This window comes from Ambystoma mexicanum, chromosome 3p (assembly GCF_040938575.1).
Source record: "Ambystoma mexicanum isolate Mex_15411 chromosome 3p, UKY_AmexF1_1, whole genome shotgun sequence".
In the NCBI taxonomy this organism is placed as follows: domain Eukaryota; kingdom Metazoa; phylum Chordata; class Amphibia; order Caudata; family Ambystomatidae; genus Ambystoma; species Ambystoma mexicanum.
The window spans coordinates 877,165,732-877,187,490 of NC_090925.1; the positions used below are offsets into that span (position 1 = coordinate 877,165,732).

A 21,759-nucleotide genomic window follows, 5' to 3' on the forward strand; every position below is an offset into this window, starting at 1 on the left:
TCTGCTTAATCAGGTCAGGAAATCCCATATAAAAGTTCATGCACTTGCCCAGCAAGGCCGCTGCTTTTGTGGGCTAGAGAGAGCGCATGTGTGTGCGCCTAAGGGAGGGGACTGCGACTGCCTGGCCCCAGTCCACATCCCTTGGTGCTAGAGTCTGCTGCTCGGCGGATGTGAAACCAGTAATTGTCCCCGATTGGCCAAATACTGGCTGTTTGAATATGGCAGCTCTTTTCCACCTTTGGGCTTGCTTCCAGACCCAATTCTGGATAAGAGGAGAACTTCTGCAACCATTCTTGAGATCTATGTTGGATCCAGGATTCCTGCGAAGAAGAGCATCCCACTGACGATCTGAACACCTGAAGACTTCTACACTGGATTAGCAACCGCTCCAGTCTTTTGCCCAGTGAAGCCCTGCTCTTCCACCTGATCTCAGAAGACCCTTATCAGTGCTGCAGCATTTGGACTAGTGGGACCAACTAGTATCGACCCCTACTCAAAGTTGCATGCTCCAAGAGCCTTCTGAAGCATCTCTTGTCTGCCCGGTGAACTGACCAACGTTCTCGCTGCAGGCGCTGCTGTTCCACGTTAAGCCTTGGAACTTGGTGGTCGCCAGCTTGCGCCATGAGTCGCATTCAGCATCCAAGCAGCAAAGAAGGCTGAGCTAGATATGCTTCTGTGACCTTGCCTGGAGGATCGCCTACCGCCACCTTCAAGTGGTGGCCGTCACTGGAACTCATCTTCATCCATCCTATGAAGTGTCCTGAAGGGGTCTATACTGCGATAGTCTGCATTCTATATTTTTCTCGTATTGCATTGTGAATTTGGATCAGACTGCAAGAAGCACTCGAAACTGCAACTCCTCAGCACGCCTTACTCGAACAAAGGACGGAAGATTGTGTCCCCATCAATTTCCGGTGATCCACCATGTGACATGGGATAATCGGAATCAGGGGGTTAAGTAAAATGATATGTTCCTGTCACCCCCAGCCACACCCCATGCTCTATAGGGCAACATTGGATGCAAAGCCCCTTGCCCCCCGCCACCTCCCAACTCCTACTGTGCTTACCTTTGGTCACTGAACCTGGGTCAAGTATCCTACCCCTGGCTAGCCTTGGTACTGGGATAGAGAGGGGAACTTACCCTTCTTTAGACAAATACTTGCCTAACTTTTAAATAGTTGAAAATACCTTCTGTGAGGGGTCAGTAATGCGAGGCAGACAACTGCTTGTATTTTTCTCAACAATAAAAATGTTATTAAGTGTATTCCCTACCTAGTCTAAAGGCTAAGGGAATAACTCCTAACAGTAAGCTGGCCCTCACTCTAAACAACAAAACATTAAAAAGAAATAATAAAACCACATGAAATAATAAATATGAATTTAACAATATCGGGATGACCTTCACCTGTCCTGGGAGAATCTCTTCCCTGGGGTTTTTCAATGTCAACTTCCAAATGTTCAAAAGAAAAGAAAAAAAAAGTCTTCTTAAACCAGTTCTTCATCAAACAAAATTCCACTGGTAACAATTCTCCGGTTTCGGTTGAAAAGATCCCCTTCCAATTCCAGCCAAGAAAATAGCACCAATGGTAATCCTGGATATCTTATTTCCAAGATTATTTGCCACAGCTCAAAGAATAGGTAAACAACTTCTTATTCTACAACTTAACAATTGGTTAGGACCTCTGCAGTATAATTGTCAGGATGCTTCTCTTTGGGTTACTGCTTCCCTCTCAACAGCCACCCTTCATTTGTTGTTAGTATGAGAACAGTCACCTTTGTCCCATAGTATACTACTACTCCAATAATAACTATGAGAGTTATCAGGCATATAATGACAAGACACTTTGTCATCTACAGGTAGGCAAGGCACTCGTCCTTCCTATGCTCCAAGAAAAGGGTTAGCCTCTTATATAACCAGCCACAAGACTGAATTTCTCTCACCTTCAGCATTCAGCATTACAGATTATTTGCTCAATCTTGTTTACAAGCAGCCAGCTCCCTGCCCCAACTTTAGTCACACCTTCATGGTTCCACTAATTACACAGAAGCTGTATTGCCACTCTTCCAGCTTCAGGTAACAATGCCACACTTGTATAAGTGGACACTGGACCTTTAACAACCTCCCAGATCAGGTGGATGGATCTGAATAGGAAATGTTTCACTATTAAAAGGGTTTGCCTCTGAAGAACTGACGCCCAGGTGACGGAGGTGGAGACTAGAGTCAGCTGAGGACGATATTGTTGCCCTACTGGCTGAAGTGACCGCCTTTTCCAGACAGGTCCAAGATGTCAGCAAGAAGAACGAGGACCTGGGAATCGTGCTCCAGGCATAATAACCTACGCATTATCGGCGTTCCAAGAGGATAACATTGAAGGCCTGATGGAAGACTACGTTGAGCACACCTTGTTTTCCCTACTGGACACCCCGAAACTTTCCTCACAATTTGCAAATGAGAGAGCCCACCAATTCTTGACAGCGAAACCCAGGCCTGGTGCTCCTCCTCGCCCTATCATTGCGAGAGTGCTTAATTACCGAGACAGGGATGCGACCTCTTCCTATGCTCCTCCAGAATCCACCTTTACCCAGACTTCTCTGTGGCTATACAACAAGAACGGAAAAACTTCCTACTCTATGTTATACCCAGCAAAACTCAGGATTGAACACTTAAACCGAGTCTTCTTCTTTACCATCCCCGAAGAGGCCTCAAAATTCATTGATGAAAACTTCCCTGGCTGATCAAAATTGAGTAATGGCAATACAGGCGCCTCAAACTTGTTCTTTGAGAAATGTTAAGTATGCCTAATGTAAAACGAGACCTGGATGGCTGATACATCTACAATTCTTAGCCTTATGAGAGCAGCTTACATCCAGCTCTTGGCCCGCAAGTCTGGCTCGTGTTGCTTGGCAAAAGACAGATCAAGTAAAAAGACTAATGGAAACATAGTTTCCCAGCACTGACAGTCTGAAGGACTGATCAGTTTCTCCATAACAAGTGAGCAATAGGCCAGTGGAGTGAAGCTGAAGGTTTCACCTTACTGTAAAAAGTCAGGACAAGGGGTAAAAAAAGCAAAAGGTTTGGGGGTTCATTAAATATGGGGGAAATATTGCTCCAACAGAAAACGTTCCTAACACTTAACTCACTCAAAAACACATACAACCCATGTTAACTTTCCACTCATATGTAGCAGCAGTGTATGCCTCCGTCGGGCACACCCCGTCACAGCACAGCTAGCAACTATACATTCTTCCCCATTATAGTTCTGCGAGGGTGCTGGGCAGGTGGACTGATCTGAAAGCCTTTTGCCCCTATTTCAGGGGAGAATTGGTTGTGGTGGCAGCTGTCTACCAGAGATACCTACTGCTCTCATTTAAAGCAGGTTAGTGTCCATGACCTGCCATAGACACCTCCAGCCCCCATTCTAGAGCAATGTGGTTTGTGGCTGGATAGGCATGGTTTGGAGGCCTCTTAACACGGTCTATGGACAGGCTGTATGGCACAGCAGGGGCCCTCAAGTTGGGCCGTGGTTTGGAATACTTCCTCGGTTACTGGACAGATTGGGGGAATTCCAGTCTCATGCTCTGGACAGTTCCAGTATAGGGTGGGGATTGCAGGTGGCATCTGGCTCCCATGCCTCACTGACCTAGCAAGTTAAGCAGGAATGACTGGAGCAGAACTCCTTTTTTACTTCTACTGGCTTGTCCAAGGCATTGCCCACAGACAAACACAGACAGACCCTCCCCTGATCCACATTATCACACACCAAACAGGAATAACAATTCCAGTGAAACAGTATGCAACTTGCATTTCTATCCATGCAGTTTATTTCACCTAGTGTCCACGTAGAAAGCAGTCATCCAATAAACCACAAAGACTGTTGGCAAACAACATTTAACGTTGAACCACCAGTTACCAGACATTTTAATTCATCAAAAGGTACAATCCCACAATTGCAATTTCAAATACTGGAACTAGTACCTAAACATCCAAGAGGTGGTGACAGACACAAAACAAAGAGGAGATATTTTGCATACATAATTGATCTTCCTTCACTGGACGAAATGAATGAGACACTCATTTTCAGCTTTTTTTATACTATCTGATATAAGATAGTAAAACAGTTAGCAAGTTTAGACTGAAACGTTTTTCAGCACACACTTCTGCATTATATAGTTCATGTATATGCCTTCACATGAGTTGAAGCATTGTGTACATTTGCAAGAGCTGCATGAGTAATGTTACTGAATATTCTGGCTAGATCAGGAAGATGGCAGAATCAAACAGATGAATCTATAGTGTAAGCAACATGTTTTTTTTCTTGCAGGACAATAAAAAAAAGATTGGATTAAATTAAAAGACTTGTGCATTGTATCTGTAAACAGAGCCAGCTATGAAGAGTGCGTTTGAGAGGCTGTGGTTCCCCTTGTGGATAAGAGTACTGAATTATTACATTTCACATCATGTCAGTAAAGGATTTAAATAATTATGGATTGTTTTTGTGAGAAACTTCTTTAATCAAAGATTGGGATTTGTGGTCATCACCCCAGTCATAAGAGCGCAGACAAAAAAGAAGTTGGTTCCATCATCCTTGAGCTCCTACCCCGATCCAGAAGCCATTGTCACACTGAGTATGTGTGGACCAGCTACGAGGAAGGCAATAATTATCTAGCCTGGCTTTTCATTATGGCGGCCTCTTCATTACATCTTCCAGCTGAGAAACTAGCACTCCACTTGTAATTCCCACAGACCGCCTCACCGAAACAAGCCCCTCTGTTTCAAGAGCAATGCCCTAAAGAAACCAAATCCGCACTTTACAAAAATGAGGAAATGTGGATGTTTTTAGACAGCAATCAGCTAGTTGCTTCAAGTCTATGCAGAAAGGACGAACATACTCGACCTTGGCACTTAACGGGTTAAGAACTAAATCATCAGCATACAAGGTGAACCACAATATACTATTACACTGCATCAAACACAAAAATTGACATTGCTCGAAATAGCCGATGGTGTTCCTCCATGAACGGCACACCCTCATCCTGTGAACATTTACCACTTCAAATCAGACCTTATTCAAATATTGAGTACCATTAAGTTATGCCTTCTTGGTGGGGAGACTTAACACATAATATCCTCCTTGGGGGTTCTGAAGGTCCTTCCTCTTTGAAGGATGCAGCGAGCTAAAACATGGTTGTAGACCCCCTGAGTGGAAGAAATTCCATAGAACAGGGCATTTGACCCATGTTCGTTCTCAGTAGAGGGGCTCCCACATACTTGCTTAATTTGTACAAATCAGGGTTTCACCCTAAGTAATCCAGGGTAATCCAAATGTGGACCACTTGCTTGCTGTGCCTTACAGAGGTTCAGCTTCACTTGTCAGGCGTGTTATGCCATAACATATCATATCTCGCAGAAGAGGCCCGACAAGGTTGAAACACGTGTCTGAGGTTGGTAATGGTACTCATTGCCTATCATTTCCGTGCTGGAATGGTTTGTGGGTGGGACCAGATTGATATGTAAATGGGCATTTCTTCTCTGAGAAAGGTGCAGTGAGATAAAACGTGGTTGTAGACACTCCTGGGTGGAAGAAATTCCATAGAAGTGAATGTTTGACCGATGTTGATTCTTAGTGGAGGGGCTCCCACATCCTTGCCTTTTTAAAGGACCCCTTCACTTTTTGATTACTCCCAGTTCCATATTTCTGGGCTCTCTGACCTACCTTTGTGGACAGAAAGACTTCTACTGCAGTCCCCCTGCCATTGCACACCTTTTTGAATCTTTTAGAGTATATAGACCCATAGTTTCCCATACGTTCCTGGGACAAGAGTGCTTCCTAAACACTCTATTATGACAATAGTGTGATAATGTCACCCTACATTGATTTACAGGAGTAGGCTAGTGGCAGCTGTGATCAGGTTTTTGGATCAGTTGGAGTGTAAACCAGTTAACCCAAAGGCTACCAATGCAGTAACTGGGGTCATTCTCTTTGCCATTTTGTTTTAAGCGATTTCTTTGTTCGTGAAGCAACGAGCTAAGCCTAAAATGGCCTTTGTGCACACATTCACTCTGGTGGCTTGTTCATCGCACTGCTGGAACCTGCTTTGCAGGGTTCTCCCAACCTTCTTGAGGTATTCTCATTGCTGCTTTTGCTTTTGGCTTAAGAGTTCCACTCCTAGGAATGATGATCACTCTTTTGTGTCATCTGGGTCATCGTTGGTCTGCGGTTAAAATCCTTGGTTGTTCAGATCCTGTAAGCAATACTTTTACTCACCCGGTCATTTGGGCCCTGGATTAACGGGTTATTTTTTATACTTATCCCCAGGGGTCCCTGCGGTCTCTGGTTGAGGCTTTTCACAGGAGGGACTTGACCACATTTTTCTATTGACTTACATGGTGAAGATTTCTGATGTGTATCACCTCCTACCACTGCTGCTGGTTTTCAAACATGTGTTGGGAACTCTTCTTTTAGGTCTCATCTGCCAACCCACAGTGGTTGTATGCTGACAAATCACAGGGATATACCTGCCTCTAAACATTACCCGTGGATCTGCCGATCGACCTTGTCCTATTCAATTTTATAGGGAACATTTTACTCACCTGAAACTCTTGCAAAGTGGCTTCATGAGTACTTACCAGCCGCTTCACATTGTTCTTGCATCCAGTTTGGGTTCATTGAGTGTTAGGCCAAAGATTAGTATGTTAGCGTGCATCTGTAATTTTTAAAGTACTGTATTACACCTTTACTAATGTGGACGTCACATTTTAATTCAACTATTTCTGATGCCATGTTATTTTTCTCTTGAAATGTAATTTATGGTGCTATCGGTGTAAAGTTATCGATTCTTTGGTGGCCCCTTATGTGTTTCCTAATACTGTCACTATATGTGTTTTGCCCATCACTCTGTGTTGTTAGATTTTAGTTCAGGGGTGAGAAGATTCTTAAGACAGTGTACTTTTTTTTATAATACAGTAGGTAGATGTGTTATAACTACCCAAGTACTTATGGAACAAATAAGGTGTATATTATAGCAATAATTACCGATCCGCTGGGCCAGATGGTAAAGGCCCGGGGCCCAAGTAAAGACCTGAGTGCAGCGAGGGACTAAACAAAGGGCCCTGGTAGTGTTTCCACCAAATCCGGCGGGCTGGATCGGGTGTTACTGCTATTAACACCCTGGGTTTTAAGTCTGGAAACCCAGGGTGCTAACAGCAATGTATGTTGTTTGAATGAAAGAAACACTTCAAGCTAAATACTTGCTTATGGTAGCCGCCAGGGAGCAGGAAGGACGAGGCTGCGTGCAGAGCGCCTCTACCATTTCCATGGTGGCCAGCAAGCCAGGGCGGAGGCTGGAGCAGCAGCTGCTGCCGCCAAAAAAATAAGGCTAGTGGGGTGGTGGGGCAGGGAGGAAACGTGACCGGAGGGGTGGGGAAGGTGTGGGTAAGATGGCAGGAAAGCAGCCATCAGGCAGGCTGCTCAGAACGCAGACTGTGATCATTGTTTCAGCCCTCGATCCAAGCAACTTCTTTGGTTTGCTCCTGCACCCCAGGTGCTAATTTTTACTTTAACAGTGTGGTGTGTTTGCTTTTTGTAAATATGTGGACTAACTGCAACTCTGTGTCAACCCACTTCCCCTTCCTGACTGCTCTGTCACACTACCTTCCTTAAGACAAGTGTGGCTTTCCTTTTTGGGTTGGATGCACTATCCCACTTTAAGGTTGGTAGTTGTACAGCCCTCAACGGAGGATTGTACAAAATCACCTTAACAGAATCCTTATGCTAAATTATACAAAAACATGCTAAGACATTCCACCTATGCCCAGGGCTACCAATTAATGATTCGACTGGGTACGTTGCCAGAAATCAGAAAAAAAAGAAAAAAAATACTTTTTGATTGATAGTAGTAGCTGATTTACGGTTCCAAAAACAGACAACCTGGTTAGCCCCCCATACCTTCTCAGTGCAAGAAATCGTGCCATAATCGCTCCTTTGCACCACAAGTAAATACTGCACGACAAAAAACTTTCACCACCAACTGAACATGCTAAAATCTCGAACCCCTGGAATTCCACAATAAGATGGCATTGACCAGGCTTTTGGCGTTGCCTAAATCAACCACCCAAACAGCACGTGTGGGGATTTACATAAGAAATAAATCCAAAACAAGGCATCCAAAAGACTTGGGTCTAAACAAGGGCACTTTACTAAAGCATTTCAATTTCCTTGACCGACTCACGGTCCAAACGTGTACTGAATTATGCATTACCTAAAGGGATCACTGCTGAAAAATCCAATATAACTCAGCCAGGGTACAAAAGATTGCAGCACTAAGAAACACTTAAACACATCAGGGGTACCAATGTAATGATTTGTCTCAGAACCCAAGACTGGAGAAAAAGCAGGTGCAGCTGGTAGTGGTGGGACTTTTTGGAGATGTCCGAGATGTGAGAAGAGAAGGAGAGAGTGGAGTCGAAAACGCCCCCCAGATTTTTTGCCTCACTAGCAGGGCCAAGGGAGGCCGGCCAGTGAGAAATTGGGATGGCAGGGCTCTCAATGAGGACAATCTCTATCCTACTAGTGTTGAGGCAGAGATCGTTAGCAGCAAACCAAATCCAGGCAGACAATCAGGAATGAGCGAGGAGGAGGAAGAGGCCGAGGGTAGCCTGAAAGAGAGTTGCATGTCATCTGTATAACACTGAAAGTTAGAGGGGAAAATTGCCTAATGAGGTACATTGTACGTGTGCTCCTGCGTACTGCCAGCTTCACAACCACTGCTGTTAGCCTCTCTTTTCTCATGCTAGAGGAAACACAGGGATACAAATATGTTGTGTATTTTGGAAATCTCCCCTACCCCCACCATCCTGAATTTCCGATAGCTGTGTTGTATTCTCTCAAGTAACAAGCATGTTCTTTCTCAAGACTTCAAAACACAAATAAAAATCACAAGCTATTGGGTATTATACTCATACTCTTGCCGTGAGCCACAATTGGCCACACCAATTGCAATACCATGGCACTCACATAATGGTTCCTTCTCACACTTTGTGGACCCTTTCCTTATGAAGAAACCAGAAGATGTACAGGACTAGATCGACCCGTCTATTCACATTAAGGGTAGTGAAATTGGGAAATGCAGAGTTGAAGATCCTTCATTCTCCCAATCAAATTGAAAAAGTTTATAATTAAACAAGAGAGAGTTCCCATAAATTGTGGGAAAATCTGAAGAAATCAAAGATGCAATGCAACGTTTCCAGATTCAGATCTTGGAAACAACTTCTAAAAGATACTTCAACTTGCTGTGCAAAATATGCATTTATAGGAGACCAACCTATTACAAAAGTGTATATTACACAAAAAGTTATCAATGCCCGAATGCCCTCTAGAAAGGACGTGATAAAACAGTGATTAGGATCATTCATGCCACGTTGTAACAGTCAGGAACAACCAAGAGACTTAACAAGACGACCAATCAGGATTCTAGAGCAGGAAACATTAGTAGATTTCCAGTAGATTATTCAAGGAGTTAATCGCGGACCACTCAGAGAGAAACTAGAAAATACAGGGGACCAACATACATACATGCCAACATTCTGTGACCAAAAATCTGTAGGAATCTTAAAGTTTCAAAAATATTGAAAGAAAAAAAAAAAAAAAAAAAAAAAAAAAATATCGGTATTTGTTGCCACTAAATCGGTAGGACTGCTTAAAAAGAGGTATCCTACCACCTAAATCGGTAGGGTTGGCAAGTATGTAGCAGGTGCCGGAGAGAGGGGCTCTGCGTTGTGCAGATACGCTGAAGAAATAGCATATTGCACTTGCAGGTGGGTGGAAGTGGTGAGACTCGCGTAGGGCGGGTCTGAAACGTGTGGTTTCCCCCTGGCTCCTGGCGCAAGCTCACACCTGCCAGAACTCATTAGGAGGAGTGGCTCGCCATTGCTTCCGCCGCTCGCCCCAGCATGTAGATGACTGGCACCTGGGAGCTCAGGTACGGTGAACCATGTGGCTGTTGATATCCAGTAGTGCTGGAGCGGATCTCACGGGCGCCTATGACAGTCTGGGGAGGTTGCACTGGTCTGCTAACTGCTCGCACTAAGAACACCATTATAAAAGCAGCAGCACCCTGCAACCATGGCTGAACAGGCTGCTAAATCGACGCCCAAAAAAAAAAAAATCATACAATTTTTTTTTTTTTTATCGTTACTTGTTGCCACTAAATCGGTAGGCGGTAGGACTGCTTAAAAAGCTGTATCCTACCACCTAAATCGGTAGGGTTGGCAAGTATGAACATACACCATTTGAGTCTCAAGATATGAAAGTCACTCTTGCAAACTTTAGAGCATGTATACAAATGTCAAATTGCAAGTTACAAGACAGGCACAAAAAAGTCACTCTACCCCACATTTCTCCACACGCCCATACTTTTTTCTCATCAAGGTTCAGTAATCACTTACCAATTGACAGCGGCAAGTGCAAAATGGGAGGCTTGCATTAAAGAATCACAGAAAGTGCAGTACTAACAGTGTTTCCGTTAACCAAGAGTGAAAACCATAACATTTCAAATTTAACATTTTGGAAGTTAGTGCATTTTTGGGAAGCCAAAATAATCCCATGTGCAAAATTCTGAAAATATAACTTTCTTTACAAAGAAGATAGAAAACGATATTTAAGTGATATGCTATGATATGGCATTTATAACGCGCCTATACACAAGTGTTTCAAGGCGCGACGAGGCAAGGGAGGCGTAACAAAGGGGAGGACAGAACAACGTTCCTACTAGGCCAGGTGTCATTCAGATCGTGCAAGTGCAGGGGAGGGGGAAAGGGAAAAGTGCAGTACATGGGATAATTGAATAAGATAAATAAAAACGGCCACTGGTGGCAGTGCAAGGTAAGTGCAGATATAAGTACTGGTAGGGGGACTGTAGGGATACAGAAAACAGTCCCCCGGTGCAGGGGGTAACAGGGAGGCAGTGCAGGAGGGCAACTGGCGGGGCCCGAGAATCAGAAAGGGTGGCCAGGTAACCAGTGCAGTTTCTGCCAGGAGTGCAGCACGGGAGAAGGGGAGAGAATGCAGAGGCAAAGAGGAAGGTTTTGAGGTGCTTCCGGAACCGGAGATTTTTCTCCTCAAGTTTCAGGCAGGCAGGAAGGCTGTTCCAGAGGGAGGCCCCTGCCAAAGAGAGAGATCTACCACCGACTCGTTGCTTGGAGAAGCGACTGACCCTGAGGGAGTTGGATGCAGATGAGCGAAGAGCTCGAGAAGGAAGATATTTAGGAAGAGTTGCAAGTATTGCGGCCCCAGAAGGCCTTGTGGACAATGTTGCAGCCACTGGGAGCCAGTGCAGAGATTTCAGTCCTGGAGAGATACGATCCCTGGGCTTGAGGCCAAGGACAAGTCTGGCAGTCCTGTTCTGGATAAGTTTCAGAGGACGGAGAGTAGAGGGAGGCAGATTTAGATAGAGGCTGTTACAATAGTCCAGTTTAGAGAGAACCAGGGCTCTGGAGACAGTGAGCTTCTGGGGGAAGGAGACAAAGGAAGAATACCACTGATAACGTGTTATTTATATAGTGCCTTAACCCAAAGCGCTTTACAGAGCACATATTTACATACAATATCACCCAACCAAAATTGGTACTCATTTATCGACCTCGGAAGGATGAAAGGCTGAGTTGGCCTTGCCAGGATTCAAACCTGCGACCTACAGATCACGCTCAGATCGCAGCAGCGAGCGCTCAACCTGCTGAGCTATCTTACTTAAGAAGACAGGTCAAATAATTCGCACTTTGATTTTTCAAGCCTGAAAACAAAATATAAAACGAACTAGTGCATTTGTAAACATCTTACTGTGGGCACAGGCCATTAAAGAAAGCACTCCAGGAGACATTAAGGAAAAGAGTAAACACACCAGCAAGCATAAGAATCCGTTAAGAATACTTGTAAAACCCCACAAATGGAACTCGTATTTTAAGCACTGCTACTCTTTAAGAAGTCTTAGCCTTACCTTTTCACAGTGTTTACACTTTTAACTTTAAGTGGATTTAATTGATTACTGGGAGCACAACAATTCAGCTGCTGCCACTCCAAAGCCAACTTACCTGTGTTTGCTTGATGAGCTGGTGTAGCTCGCCCAGGAGCTCCGAGATACGGGAATCGGCAGACACTAGCGCCATTGCTGCATCACTCACTGCAGACACCCTAAAACATATTGCAAGAAAGTCTTACAAAACAGTTCAGTATAACAAAGTGTTCTCAGCTTTCGTGGCAAGAGGGAGCATCTTGAAAGAGATCCAAACCGAATACTCTTCCACAGAGCTATTCTTTTGTAAAATTCAACCTAAATAAAAAAAAGGCACGAGCTGCAAATATGTGGATGAATGATGACATTGTATGAGCATGTTTTGAAAATAAAAGTGCCGTGGAACCTGTAGATCCCAATGGCACATTCACTGCATTCCTCTGCCTCTCACGTTGTCCATTTCAAGCGCGCGTATCTCATGGAAACAGGTGTTTGTTCACATTCTGAGATTTGCAGTTTTGTTTTTACTTGTTTATAAAGGAAAGACCACCAGTCCCAGAAAGTACAGAAATAACCAGGACTGCATTATTTGCCGCGCCTTGAAACACTTGTGTATATATAGGCACGTTATAAATGTCATATCATACATTCAGTTTATGAATTAACAAGTGCTTATAGCTATATTAAAGATTGGTGTCGGCTCTGTCATTATACGCATATATTAAGGAATTGAAGGAAATTGAACTCTTTATGTTTTTTAAACATGCACGGATCCAAATACAAGCCATTTGGGGGTTAAGAGATGAACCCCTATTCAAATGAACAGTCGGGTCAAAGGCGAACTCAACATCCTCTTAAAGAAGAAACAAAGTAAATGTGTTTTAATGAAGAGGGAAATCAAGGGTCTCCCTTCTTTAAAGGGCTGTCATTCATGGTAATCTGGGAATATATTCGCCTTTTCCTGGTGCTGGCGTTCATCGCTGCGCTTCTATCCCTTTCCTTCTAGGTACCGGCCAATTCCAATTGAAGGAAGGGCCCGAGCCAAAACGTTCCCATCACGTGATGTGCACGTTACGCTCCATGCAACGTAAGTCCTTTGTTCCTCGTGATTTCGCCACGTCACATTACGTTCGGTTCGATGCCCCTTATTATCCTAGAGTGCACAAGAGGGTTTGGAGCGGTGACCAACATACGTTTGGACGTTTTTCTGACATCTAGAGAAACGAAACAAGTTTCTCGCCAACTTGGTGGATTAGAAAGAAACCAGGACTTGTAGTCAGGTTCATGCTTCATTTATTTTAACGTGACTCGTAGAATCCAGCAAGAATATTGCGTTTTAAATACCAGTATAACACTGTCACTTGCAGTTTAATCACCTCAAGTATGTTTTATTCGTAACTAACTGTTGTAGTGGTTTATTCAAACAAGTAAGTAATACAATGGTCCAGAGTTGGGTAAGTACTTACCAGTGTCCAGTTAACTCCAAGTATACTAGGATAATATACCACTGGCTTCCAGCTCACCAGCCAGCTCCTTTCAACTTCCATAGGGTGACCAGACATCCTGGTTTGGTGGGACTGTCCCTGAAATTGGAGCTCTGGCCCCCTTTGTCAAGATTATGTTTCCACCGGAAACTGCAGTGGTCCCGGTTTTTAGTAGTAGGTCTTCATAGCTAGCGGGTACAGCTCGCACAGAAGAAATGCTGCATTTTACAATTTACGATGGTGTTAGTTTGTGATACATGCGTGAAACATTAATTATGATAAGTGTTTATTTGAACAGTAAAACTTAAACCCCTTCTCCAACCACTACTGAAGCGTAGTGTCTTGACAGTCACTTTTCAACAACTAGTCCAACTTTTTTTTCTTCTTCTTTTTCTTTATTTGGTTGGATAATAAAATCATCCTTTCAAATAACAAAACATATATTTACATCTCTTTAAATTGAGTACAAGAAAGGGAGCAAGGAAAATATAAAAGAAAAGGAAAAAAGAAAGGTACAAAGCTTTACAATTATTATGACAAAACATGATTCACACTTCTTCAGATCAGAGAATAACATTAAAATGTCACACCGTATTATTTCATTAAAAGGTGCTGTTAACACTTCTACTTTCCAGAGAGTATGGCATCCAAGAATTGAACAATAGCCACACGAATTGCTAATTTAGAGCTGTTAAATATTTGTTGCCAGATTTCACTCATGTCCATATTACAATAGGGAAGTACCACTTCTTTCTTGAAATGTATTTTTCGTAAGTTAGACAACATAGGACAAGCCATTATGCAATGCTTTAACGTTTCTTTTTCAGCTTTGTTTGCACAAAAAAGACAGTAATTTAGTTCCTCTGGTATTAATTTCCTTCTAACCATGATCTCTCTAGTCGGCCATAAATTCAGCCTGAGTCTTAGGTATTGGTTGCGCAAATGTGAAGACTGACATTTAATAAGATAGTTTGCCATTGTGCGAGACCGCTTGTGTATGAACGGATTGGTATTGAAATCTTTATATTTAAGACAAGAGTTGCGATTCTCTATCCAATCATGTTGGTACAGTTTAAGTTTAGCTCATTGGGGGTTGCTCAGTAGCAGATCCAAAGTAATTGATGCATCAGCTAAGGCATGCAGTGTGTAATCACACCACAACTTGGTAAATTAGTGTTCCCGTGACAAAAGATGTTGGGCCATAATTCCCAATATACCACCCGAAGATAAACCTAAGATGGATTTCCTAAGACCTACTTTTATGTTGCCTTGTTCCGTTTTTTTACTTTTTTAATCTGGTCACCCTAAACTTCCAGTAAACGGCACACGGAGCATTCCACCCATGCAATGCATTCCACAAGCTGCACCATACATTCTAACAGCATACCCTCTGACCAGCAACAAAATACTACAGACTGTCCCTCCCCTACCCTCCCTGCTATTGCATCTGCTCTATGGATCAACCTCAGCTCATATCTGTCCCCGGTGACGACCTGTGTGTTTAACAAATAAAGAAAGTATCGAAGGCTGCAGCCGAGTTTTAAACGCTGGACGAGAATCCAACTCTGTCCTTGCACCTCTGAAACAAGAAGGTAACCGCAAAATCATGGCAATGGTTAGAAGTAAAACTGCAAAGTATCTCATTTTCACATCTTTCTATACAGACATGTTTTATTACAGGTGTGTTCATTTCATGCTTAAGCAGCAAGGTAATATGTAAATCTGTTACCTTGGCAAATGCTTTTTTGTCGTGTGCGCTTTTTCCAAATCGTGAAAGACAAGCCTGAATGAAATTTGCATATTTCACATTGACGTCCTGTGACGTTGCTTCCCAGTACTCACCAGAGTCCCCCACTTTTTTTTTTTTTTACGACTTGAGCCCCGTCTGTACTGATCTGCCAGCAGCAGCAAAGAACATGAAAGAGTTAACTATTAGAAAAAACGGAGAAAAGCCCTCTGTAACGTGGCCCAGGTGAACATACCCACAAATAAGTCTATATCCCTGTTGGGAAGGAGCGTCTCTTCTTGGCTGCTGCAAGCTAAGTACAACTATTCCCAGGGCTTGTCCGTGGCTGGGATTTTCCCAGATGCAGGACTCCGCCAAAAATTTCTCCCACTCTGATCTGGGAAATCTACTTTGGCCAGTTGGTGTAATCAATCTGATTTTTGATGCCGACACCCAGTCATCGGGACCAACGCTGAGTGACTTACCTCCTAGATTACTGGGATGCCTGCTTAGAACACTTGTGAATAGTCCTGTCAGGATTGTGCTCTGCAGAAAATATTTAAGTACACTTTTAAATGATGTGCACCTTCTCTGATTTGCTTATAACATTATAATATTACATTGGTATAACACTGTTGCATACGCTAGCAGCGTTCAGAGGCATTTTACATTATTGCAGCAGTATTTTTACAGACTGTACCTGCAGTCGCCTTATGTGGTGCAGTGGTGTAGCTTCCGCTCAATGCAGTAGTGTCTGCTCTGTGCACAGCGGGAGGTGGGCCTGCTAGTCCACTTCCTGTTTTTCAGTTTTATCAAACTAAATAAGAGCTGCACTCATTGCAGTGTGTTCAGACGTGTGGTCGACGTCACATCAGAGAGACCACACTGGCGTTAGGCAACGCCGTCTCGCACTGAGTTGAAACGCCAGAGCTCTAGTTTCCCTACTGTCCCTGCCGGCATATTTTTATTTCTGTCGCAGTCTTGGTGTATTCAGTCCCTGATGTAGTTTGTCCTCTGACAGAGTTTTCTTTGGTTCACCTTAAGTGGGATACCTTGTTGCAGTTTGTATTAAGGAGACTGGCAGGCACCAGGGAGGACTCCAGTCCAGCTGAGGGAACCTCGGGCAGCACAAAATCACAAATTGACGATTTAACTAAATTGCATACTTCTCTCCTGGGGGATGTCCAGTCCCTGTCTTCACTTTGTCTTCCACCTTAGTAAAAATACTTGATTGGCATAAGAGCAATAAAGGGGTCTTAATTTACCCTGCCATGACTCCTGATAATGAGGAGCATTTATGGTCTGCAGAATTCTGAGAACCTGAGGAATCATGATAAATCACTGTTGAAGGAAAATACAGGAGAGTTTGTAGACCCAAGTCCTCCTGTGGTGCTAAATATAAAAAGGTGGTGTGTGTGTGTCAGTATAAAAAAGGTGGGTAGCCTGAATTAAGGGCAGGTCTTCCATGTCAAAGCAGAAATAAGTTGTTAGAACACAAAAAAAAGCCTGCATGATGCTGATTTTTCTTCAGTGAAGCAAATGCTGAATTGGAGTCCTCTGACCTGATTTTGGCTTCAAAGGGTCAAAATCGGTGTTCATGTAGCTGTGCGGCCCCTTATGGGTGATGGATATACTGCTTCTCACGAAGCACCCAATATCACACAGGATATGCTAGTTGCACACGATTTGCCTTTCTTTGATCCTTCTGAAGAAGCGCACCCTAGAGAATAGGCTCCTCGTCCCTATGTGGGTAAATATTTAGATGCCAGACTCAAAGTCTCTAGGAAAGAAAGAGACCAGTTATGGTCTGAGTGCCCCAGGCCTTTCACTTAACCAAAAAGTTGAACCCAAAGTTGGTTGTCTTTTAAGCAAAATCAGGCCAGGACATAAAAAGGGGCTTAATAGAACACTAACATTATTCCAGGATAATGTATTAGATATTTCAGGTCCCCCTCAAAGATGTCTGATTTTGGCCAAAGTGGCCACGGTACAGGGCACCTTGGTGGGACCGTTCCCCTACGTCAGTGGGCCCAAAGTGGCATTTTGTTTTTTGGGCAATGCTAATTCTGCCATTGCAGCAGAACGTAGGAATGGGGTCTTATTGGCATTGGACTCTAAAATGGCCGATTTGGCAACCGGAGGAACCGGGTTTGATGCAGGAACTAACCTTTTGGTTATTTCCATTTTTGGTGCAAAATCACTCACAATCATTGGGTTCTACAGACCGTATAAGGATTTCACATTTGATTTACACAGTGCCTATTTAGATTGCACCCCATACATCATATATTTTCTCCAAAGAGAATGCACAACTAGTGCATCTAGAAGTTCAAAAACTCCTCAGAAAAGGTGCAATTCGACCGTTATCCTTAACTTCCCCATGCTTCATAAGCAATATGTTCTGGGTAAAAAAGAAGTTGGATGGTGTAGACCGGAGAGTTCAATGGATTCCTCTAGTTCAATCCCTTCAAGATGTAAGATCTTCATCTTCTGTGGCACACTCTGCTTCCTGGGGATTGCATGACTAGACTGGAGCTCAAGGAAGCACATCTGACCATACCCACCCACACCAGAGCCTCCGATGCTTCGTTAAAATGGGAATCATATCCCTCGCCCACAAAGGGGCGCAGAGCTATATGAACAGCGATCTTGACCCTCCAAAGTCAAAATCGGGTCAGAGAAATATGATTCACCATCCACTTCACACCACAAGTTCCTTCAGTTTCTACGGGACAACAAAAAGTGGGTTTTTATGCCCCTTCCTATGGGACTTCCATAGACCCCCTGGTGCTTTACCAAGGTGTTGCAGCTGGTGTCAGCTCTCAGGCCTCACAAGATCAGGTTCATTATATACTTAGATAATATTCTTTTGACGTGTCAGTTCAGAATAACAATAGCCCGTCACCTAAACATTACAGTATCCCTTCTTTAAGGTTTAGGGATTATTATCAGTTAGGTGAAATCTCAAACTCAACCATGGCAGGTATGATTTGTTGGGCTTCTAAATCAACACCTTGTAAACATCCCTTTGGTTATCCCCCTCCAAGATCAGGTCCCTCTCCCAGCTCAGAAAATATCCTTGAGCACCTTGGCTCGGTTTGTAGGTCTTTTGTCTGCATCAATACAAGCAATTATCCCATACCCTTTTCATTATCGAGCCCTTCAGAGGTTGAAGGCCTGTCACTTCAGACAGGTTCAGGGGTATACAGAGCGGATTGCACTCTCAGAGGAAGCAAAAGTAGAGTTGGAGTGGTGGCTGAATCACATGACCACAGACTATCAATCCCTTCTTGTAAAACTCCATCTCTCCCCATCTGCCTCTCCCAGCTTTCTACTGAATTTACAGACCACCACCCCCTGGCTACAACAAAAACATTGCAGACACACACTGCAACGCTCTGACAACTAATTTCAACCTACATCCAACACTTACCATCCTAGGTGATTTGAGCATCTGGTTTGACTCCCCTTCAAACCCTATGACCCGATCTCTCGCAGACAACTGTGGAGAATCCTGTGGATCCCCCACTAAAACCCTGCCTAAAGTCTCCTCCCAGGGGGGCCAGAAGAGGGCAGACGCTTCCTGATCCCAATCCTGAAGGCGGTGTACTGCGGGAGGATCACCTGGGTGAAGACAAGTCCCAGAATGGTAGGGAGATTTCACAGGATGAGACAATAATTTTCATGGGAGAGAAATGTGTTTATACCAAACATAAAGGAGGAATTAGCGTATTGCCATGTTCAAATATCTCTGCCTTCTATTAAGGGTATAAAAATACAATTTAAATAAGTACTTCTTTTATACCCCTAAACATTTATATCCTCCACAATGTCAAAGATATGCCAACAGGACCAGTGAACCTGTGACTTTCTCTGCCCCATCTGTCTGTAAAAGGCTAAACATGTTTTCTCCTTTTTATAATAACATTGAGGGAGAAAAATCTATACTTAATCCTTTTGAAGATGTAGAGAAATCGTTGGCCAGGGAGGGGCCCGTACCCGAAAGGTCGGTCCCCCCGCCAGTTAAAGTTGCGGCCCCCCGTTGGGGCGCCGCTTTAAAACCTCGTGCAGGATGGTACCATAGTAGCTCTCGATAGACATGGCAGCTGAAGCAATAACACACAACCCCCCCAACCCAAACGACGGAACAGGTGACCCCAACGGACCACCAGACTCTGCAGATCCTCTCCCTAAATGTGACCAGACTAAACTCCCCTAACAAACGGAAGGCAATTCTACTAAAACTCCAAGACGAAGATGCCATGATAGCCATGCTTCAAGAGACCCACCTGTTGCTGGTGGACGTAACTCGGTTCCGTTCCCGGCTGTTCCCGCTTCAATTCTTCGCCTCTGGTGGAAGCAAAAAGGGAGGCACTGTGATCCTCTTTCGGAAAGACTTACACCCGCAAATCCTAGAAACGAAAACATGCTCAGAAAGGCCGGTACACAGCGGTCAAATGCCTTCTTATGGGAGACCTATACACCCTGGTCTCAGTCTACGCCCCCAACACTGGACAATCCCTCTTCTATGACTCTCTGGGCACAGCTCTTGCTGGCTTCGTGGAAGGCCAAACAATCATGGGGGGGACTTCAACGGGGTTCCTGATCCCACCAAAGACAGATCACACCCCCCAACTCCAAGCGACTTTGCCCAGGCTCTCAGTCTCCTCCGGCTCTTCAGGTCCCTGGAGATAATAGACTCGTGGCGAGTGTTCCACCCCGACGAAATAGACTACTCTTTCTATTCATTTGTCCATCGCACCTTTTCAAGGATCGACTTGTTCTTGATCTCCCCGCAAACTTTCCCCTCTGTCAAAGAGGTCTCCATTGGCACCAGAGCCATATCCGACCATGCTCCAATGCTCCTGGAACTCCGGGCACAAAACCCCAACCCTCATAGCCCACGTAAATGGGCACTATATGACCCGATCCTCAACGACATGGCCACCAGAGACAAGATCGCAATAGGCATAAGAAACTTTTTTGAAGAAAATCCCGCCTCAGACACCTCGCTAGCGAACAACTGGGACGCCATGAAGGCTGTAATAAGAGGCTATCTAATAGCTCAAGGAGCGGCTTACCACCGAAACAGGCGCCAAGCCCGAATAGCCCTAAAAAATGAACTAAAAGAGGCAGAGGCAATACAAAAGGAAAAAGGCTGGTCCCCTAAAACGCAACGGATCATACGCACAGCAAGGAAAAAACTGGAAGCCCACTATGCGGAACAGACCGCTCAACTGATGGCGAAAGCTAAGCAGTCATATTATGCAAAGGGTAACAAGGCCAACAGGTTCTTGGTAGCCAAACTAGCCAAACGCTGATGCTGTAACACGATCACCAGCCTGCGTGATCCTAACGGAGTCACGCACTACTCGGAGCCTGAAAAGAAACGCCTCGCAAAAGACTACCTGGCCCAAATTATGAAGGCAACCCCACGGAGCCTACCGCAACAGATGGAATACCTACAGGAGGCAGCAGTACCTCACCTCCCCGATGCAGCGAGAGACGAACTGGAGGAGCCCATAACGGGTGAGGAGGTGGAACAAGCCATCAAATCACTGAAAACACGGGCCCCTGGGCCAGACGGCTTCTCAACTAGGTTTTACAAACTGTTCAGAGCTCAACTGACCCCGCACCTGGTTACCCTATTCAACTCCTTCAGGGAAACGGGATCGGTGACTCCGTCGATGCAGGAATCGACCACTATCCTCCTGCCTAAGCCGGGAAAAGATCAGAGAAACCTAACCTCCTACAGGCCGATTGCTCTCTTAAACATCGATGCAAACATATACTCAAAAATCCTGGCAACCTGCCTGAATCACATCCTACCGAAAATTATCCATCCCGATCAGGCAGGTTTCATTTTGCATCGGACAGCAGGAGATAACATACGAAGAACATTAAACCTAATAGACCTTGCCTCCCGGAACTCTCAAAAACTAGTGTTGGTGGCTCTGGACGCAGCTAAGGCATTTGATAGGGTGGATTAGACATTCATGAAGCACACCCTTGGGGCCTTCGGCTTCGGGCCAATCTTCCAAACAATGGCTCTAGCCAACTATAGCAACCCAAAAAGCAGCCTAAGAATCAACGGCCAGAATTCGGACCCAATCCCCCTATCATGCGGAACCCGATAAGGCTGCCCGCTGTTGCCCCCTGCTCTTTGCACTCACCATGGAGCCATTCGCCCAAAGAATCAGACGAAACAACCAAATTAAGGGCATACAGAGTGGCCCAGCGCAACACAAAATGGCCCTATACGCGGACGACGTTCTGCTCACGATCTCAGAGGCCCACTCATCCCTAAAACACGCGATCCGTGAAATCGCCACCTATGGCGAAGTCTCTGGCTTCTCCATAAACTTCGACAAGTCATCGGCTTTGGGCATCGGCCTCAATTCAGCAGAGCAGGAGCCACTGACCAAGATATGCCCAATAACATGGGAAAAAAGGCCATCCCCTATTTAGGGGTCCATATTCCGGCGGACCCGAGAGACACATATAAGGTCAACTTTCCTCGACTCTTCACAGAATTGGAAGGCA

The 21,759-nt window shown here is 44.5% G+C and overlaps 1 protein-coding gene across 2 annotated transcripts in view; it reads right to left on the bottom strand.

The window, feature by feature from the left end:
* SGF29 (SAGA complex associated factor 29) overlaps positions 1-13,106 on the bottom strand; it is a 340,015-nt gene extending 326,909 nt beyond the window's left edge. The window contains exons 1-2 of one of the 2 annotated variants that reach the window (XM_069652089.1): positions 12,962-13,106; positions 12,086-12,185 (exon numbers count right to left, since the gene is read on the bottom strand). In XM_069652089.1, coding sequence (XP_069508190.1) covers positions 12,086-12,185; positions 12,962-12,984 — 123 coding nt within the window. In that variant the 5' untranslated portion in view covers positions 12,985-13,106. The remainder of the gene's footprint in view (positions 1-12,085; positions 12,186-12,961) is intronic. The other variant, XM_069652088.1, reaches the window with a different exon arrangement.
* Between the last annotated feature and the right edge of the window lie 8,653 nt (positions 13,107-21,759).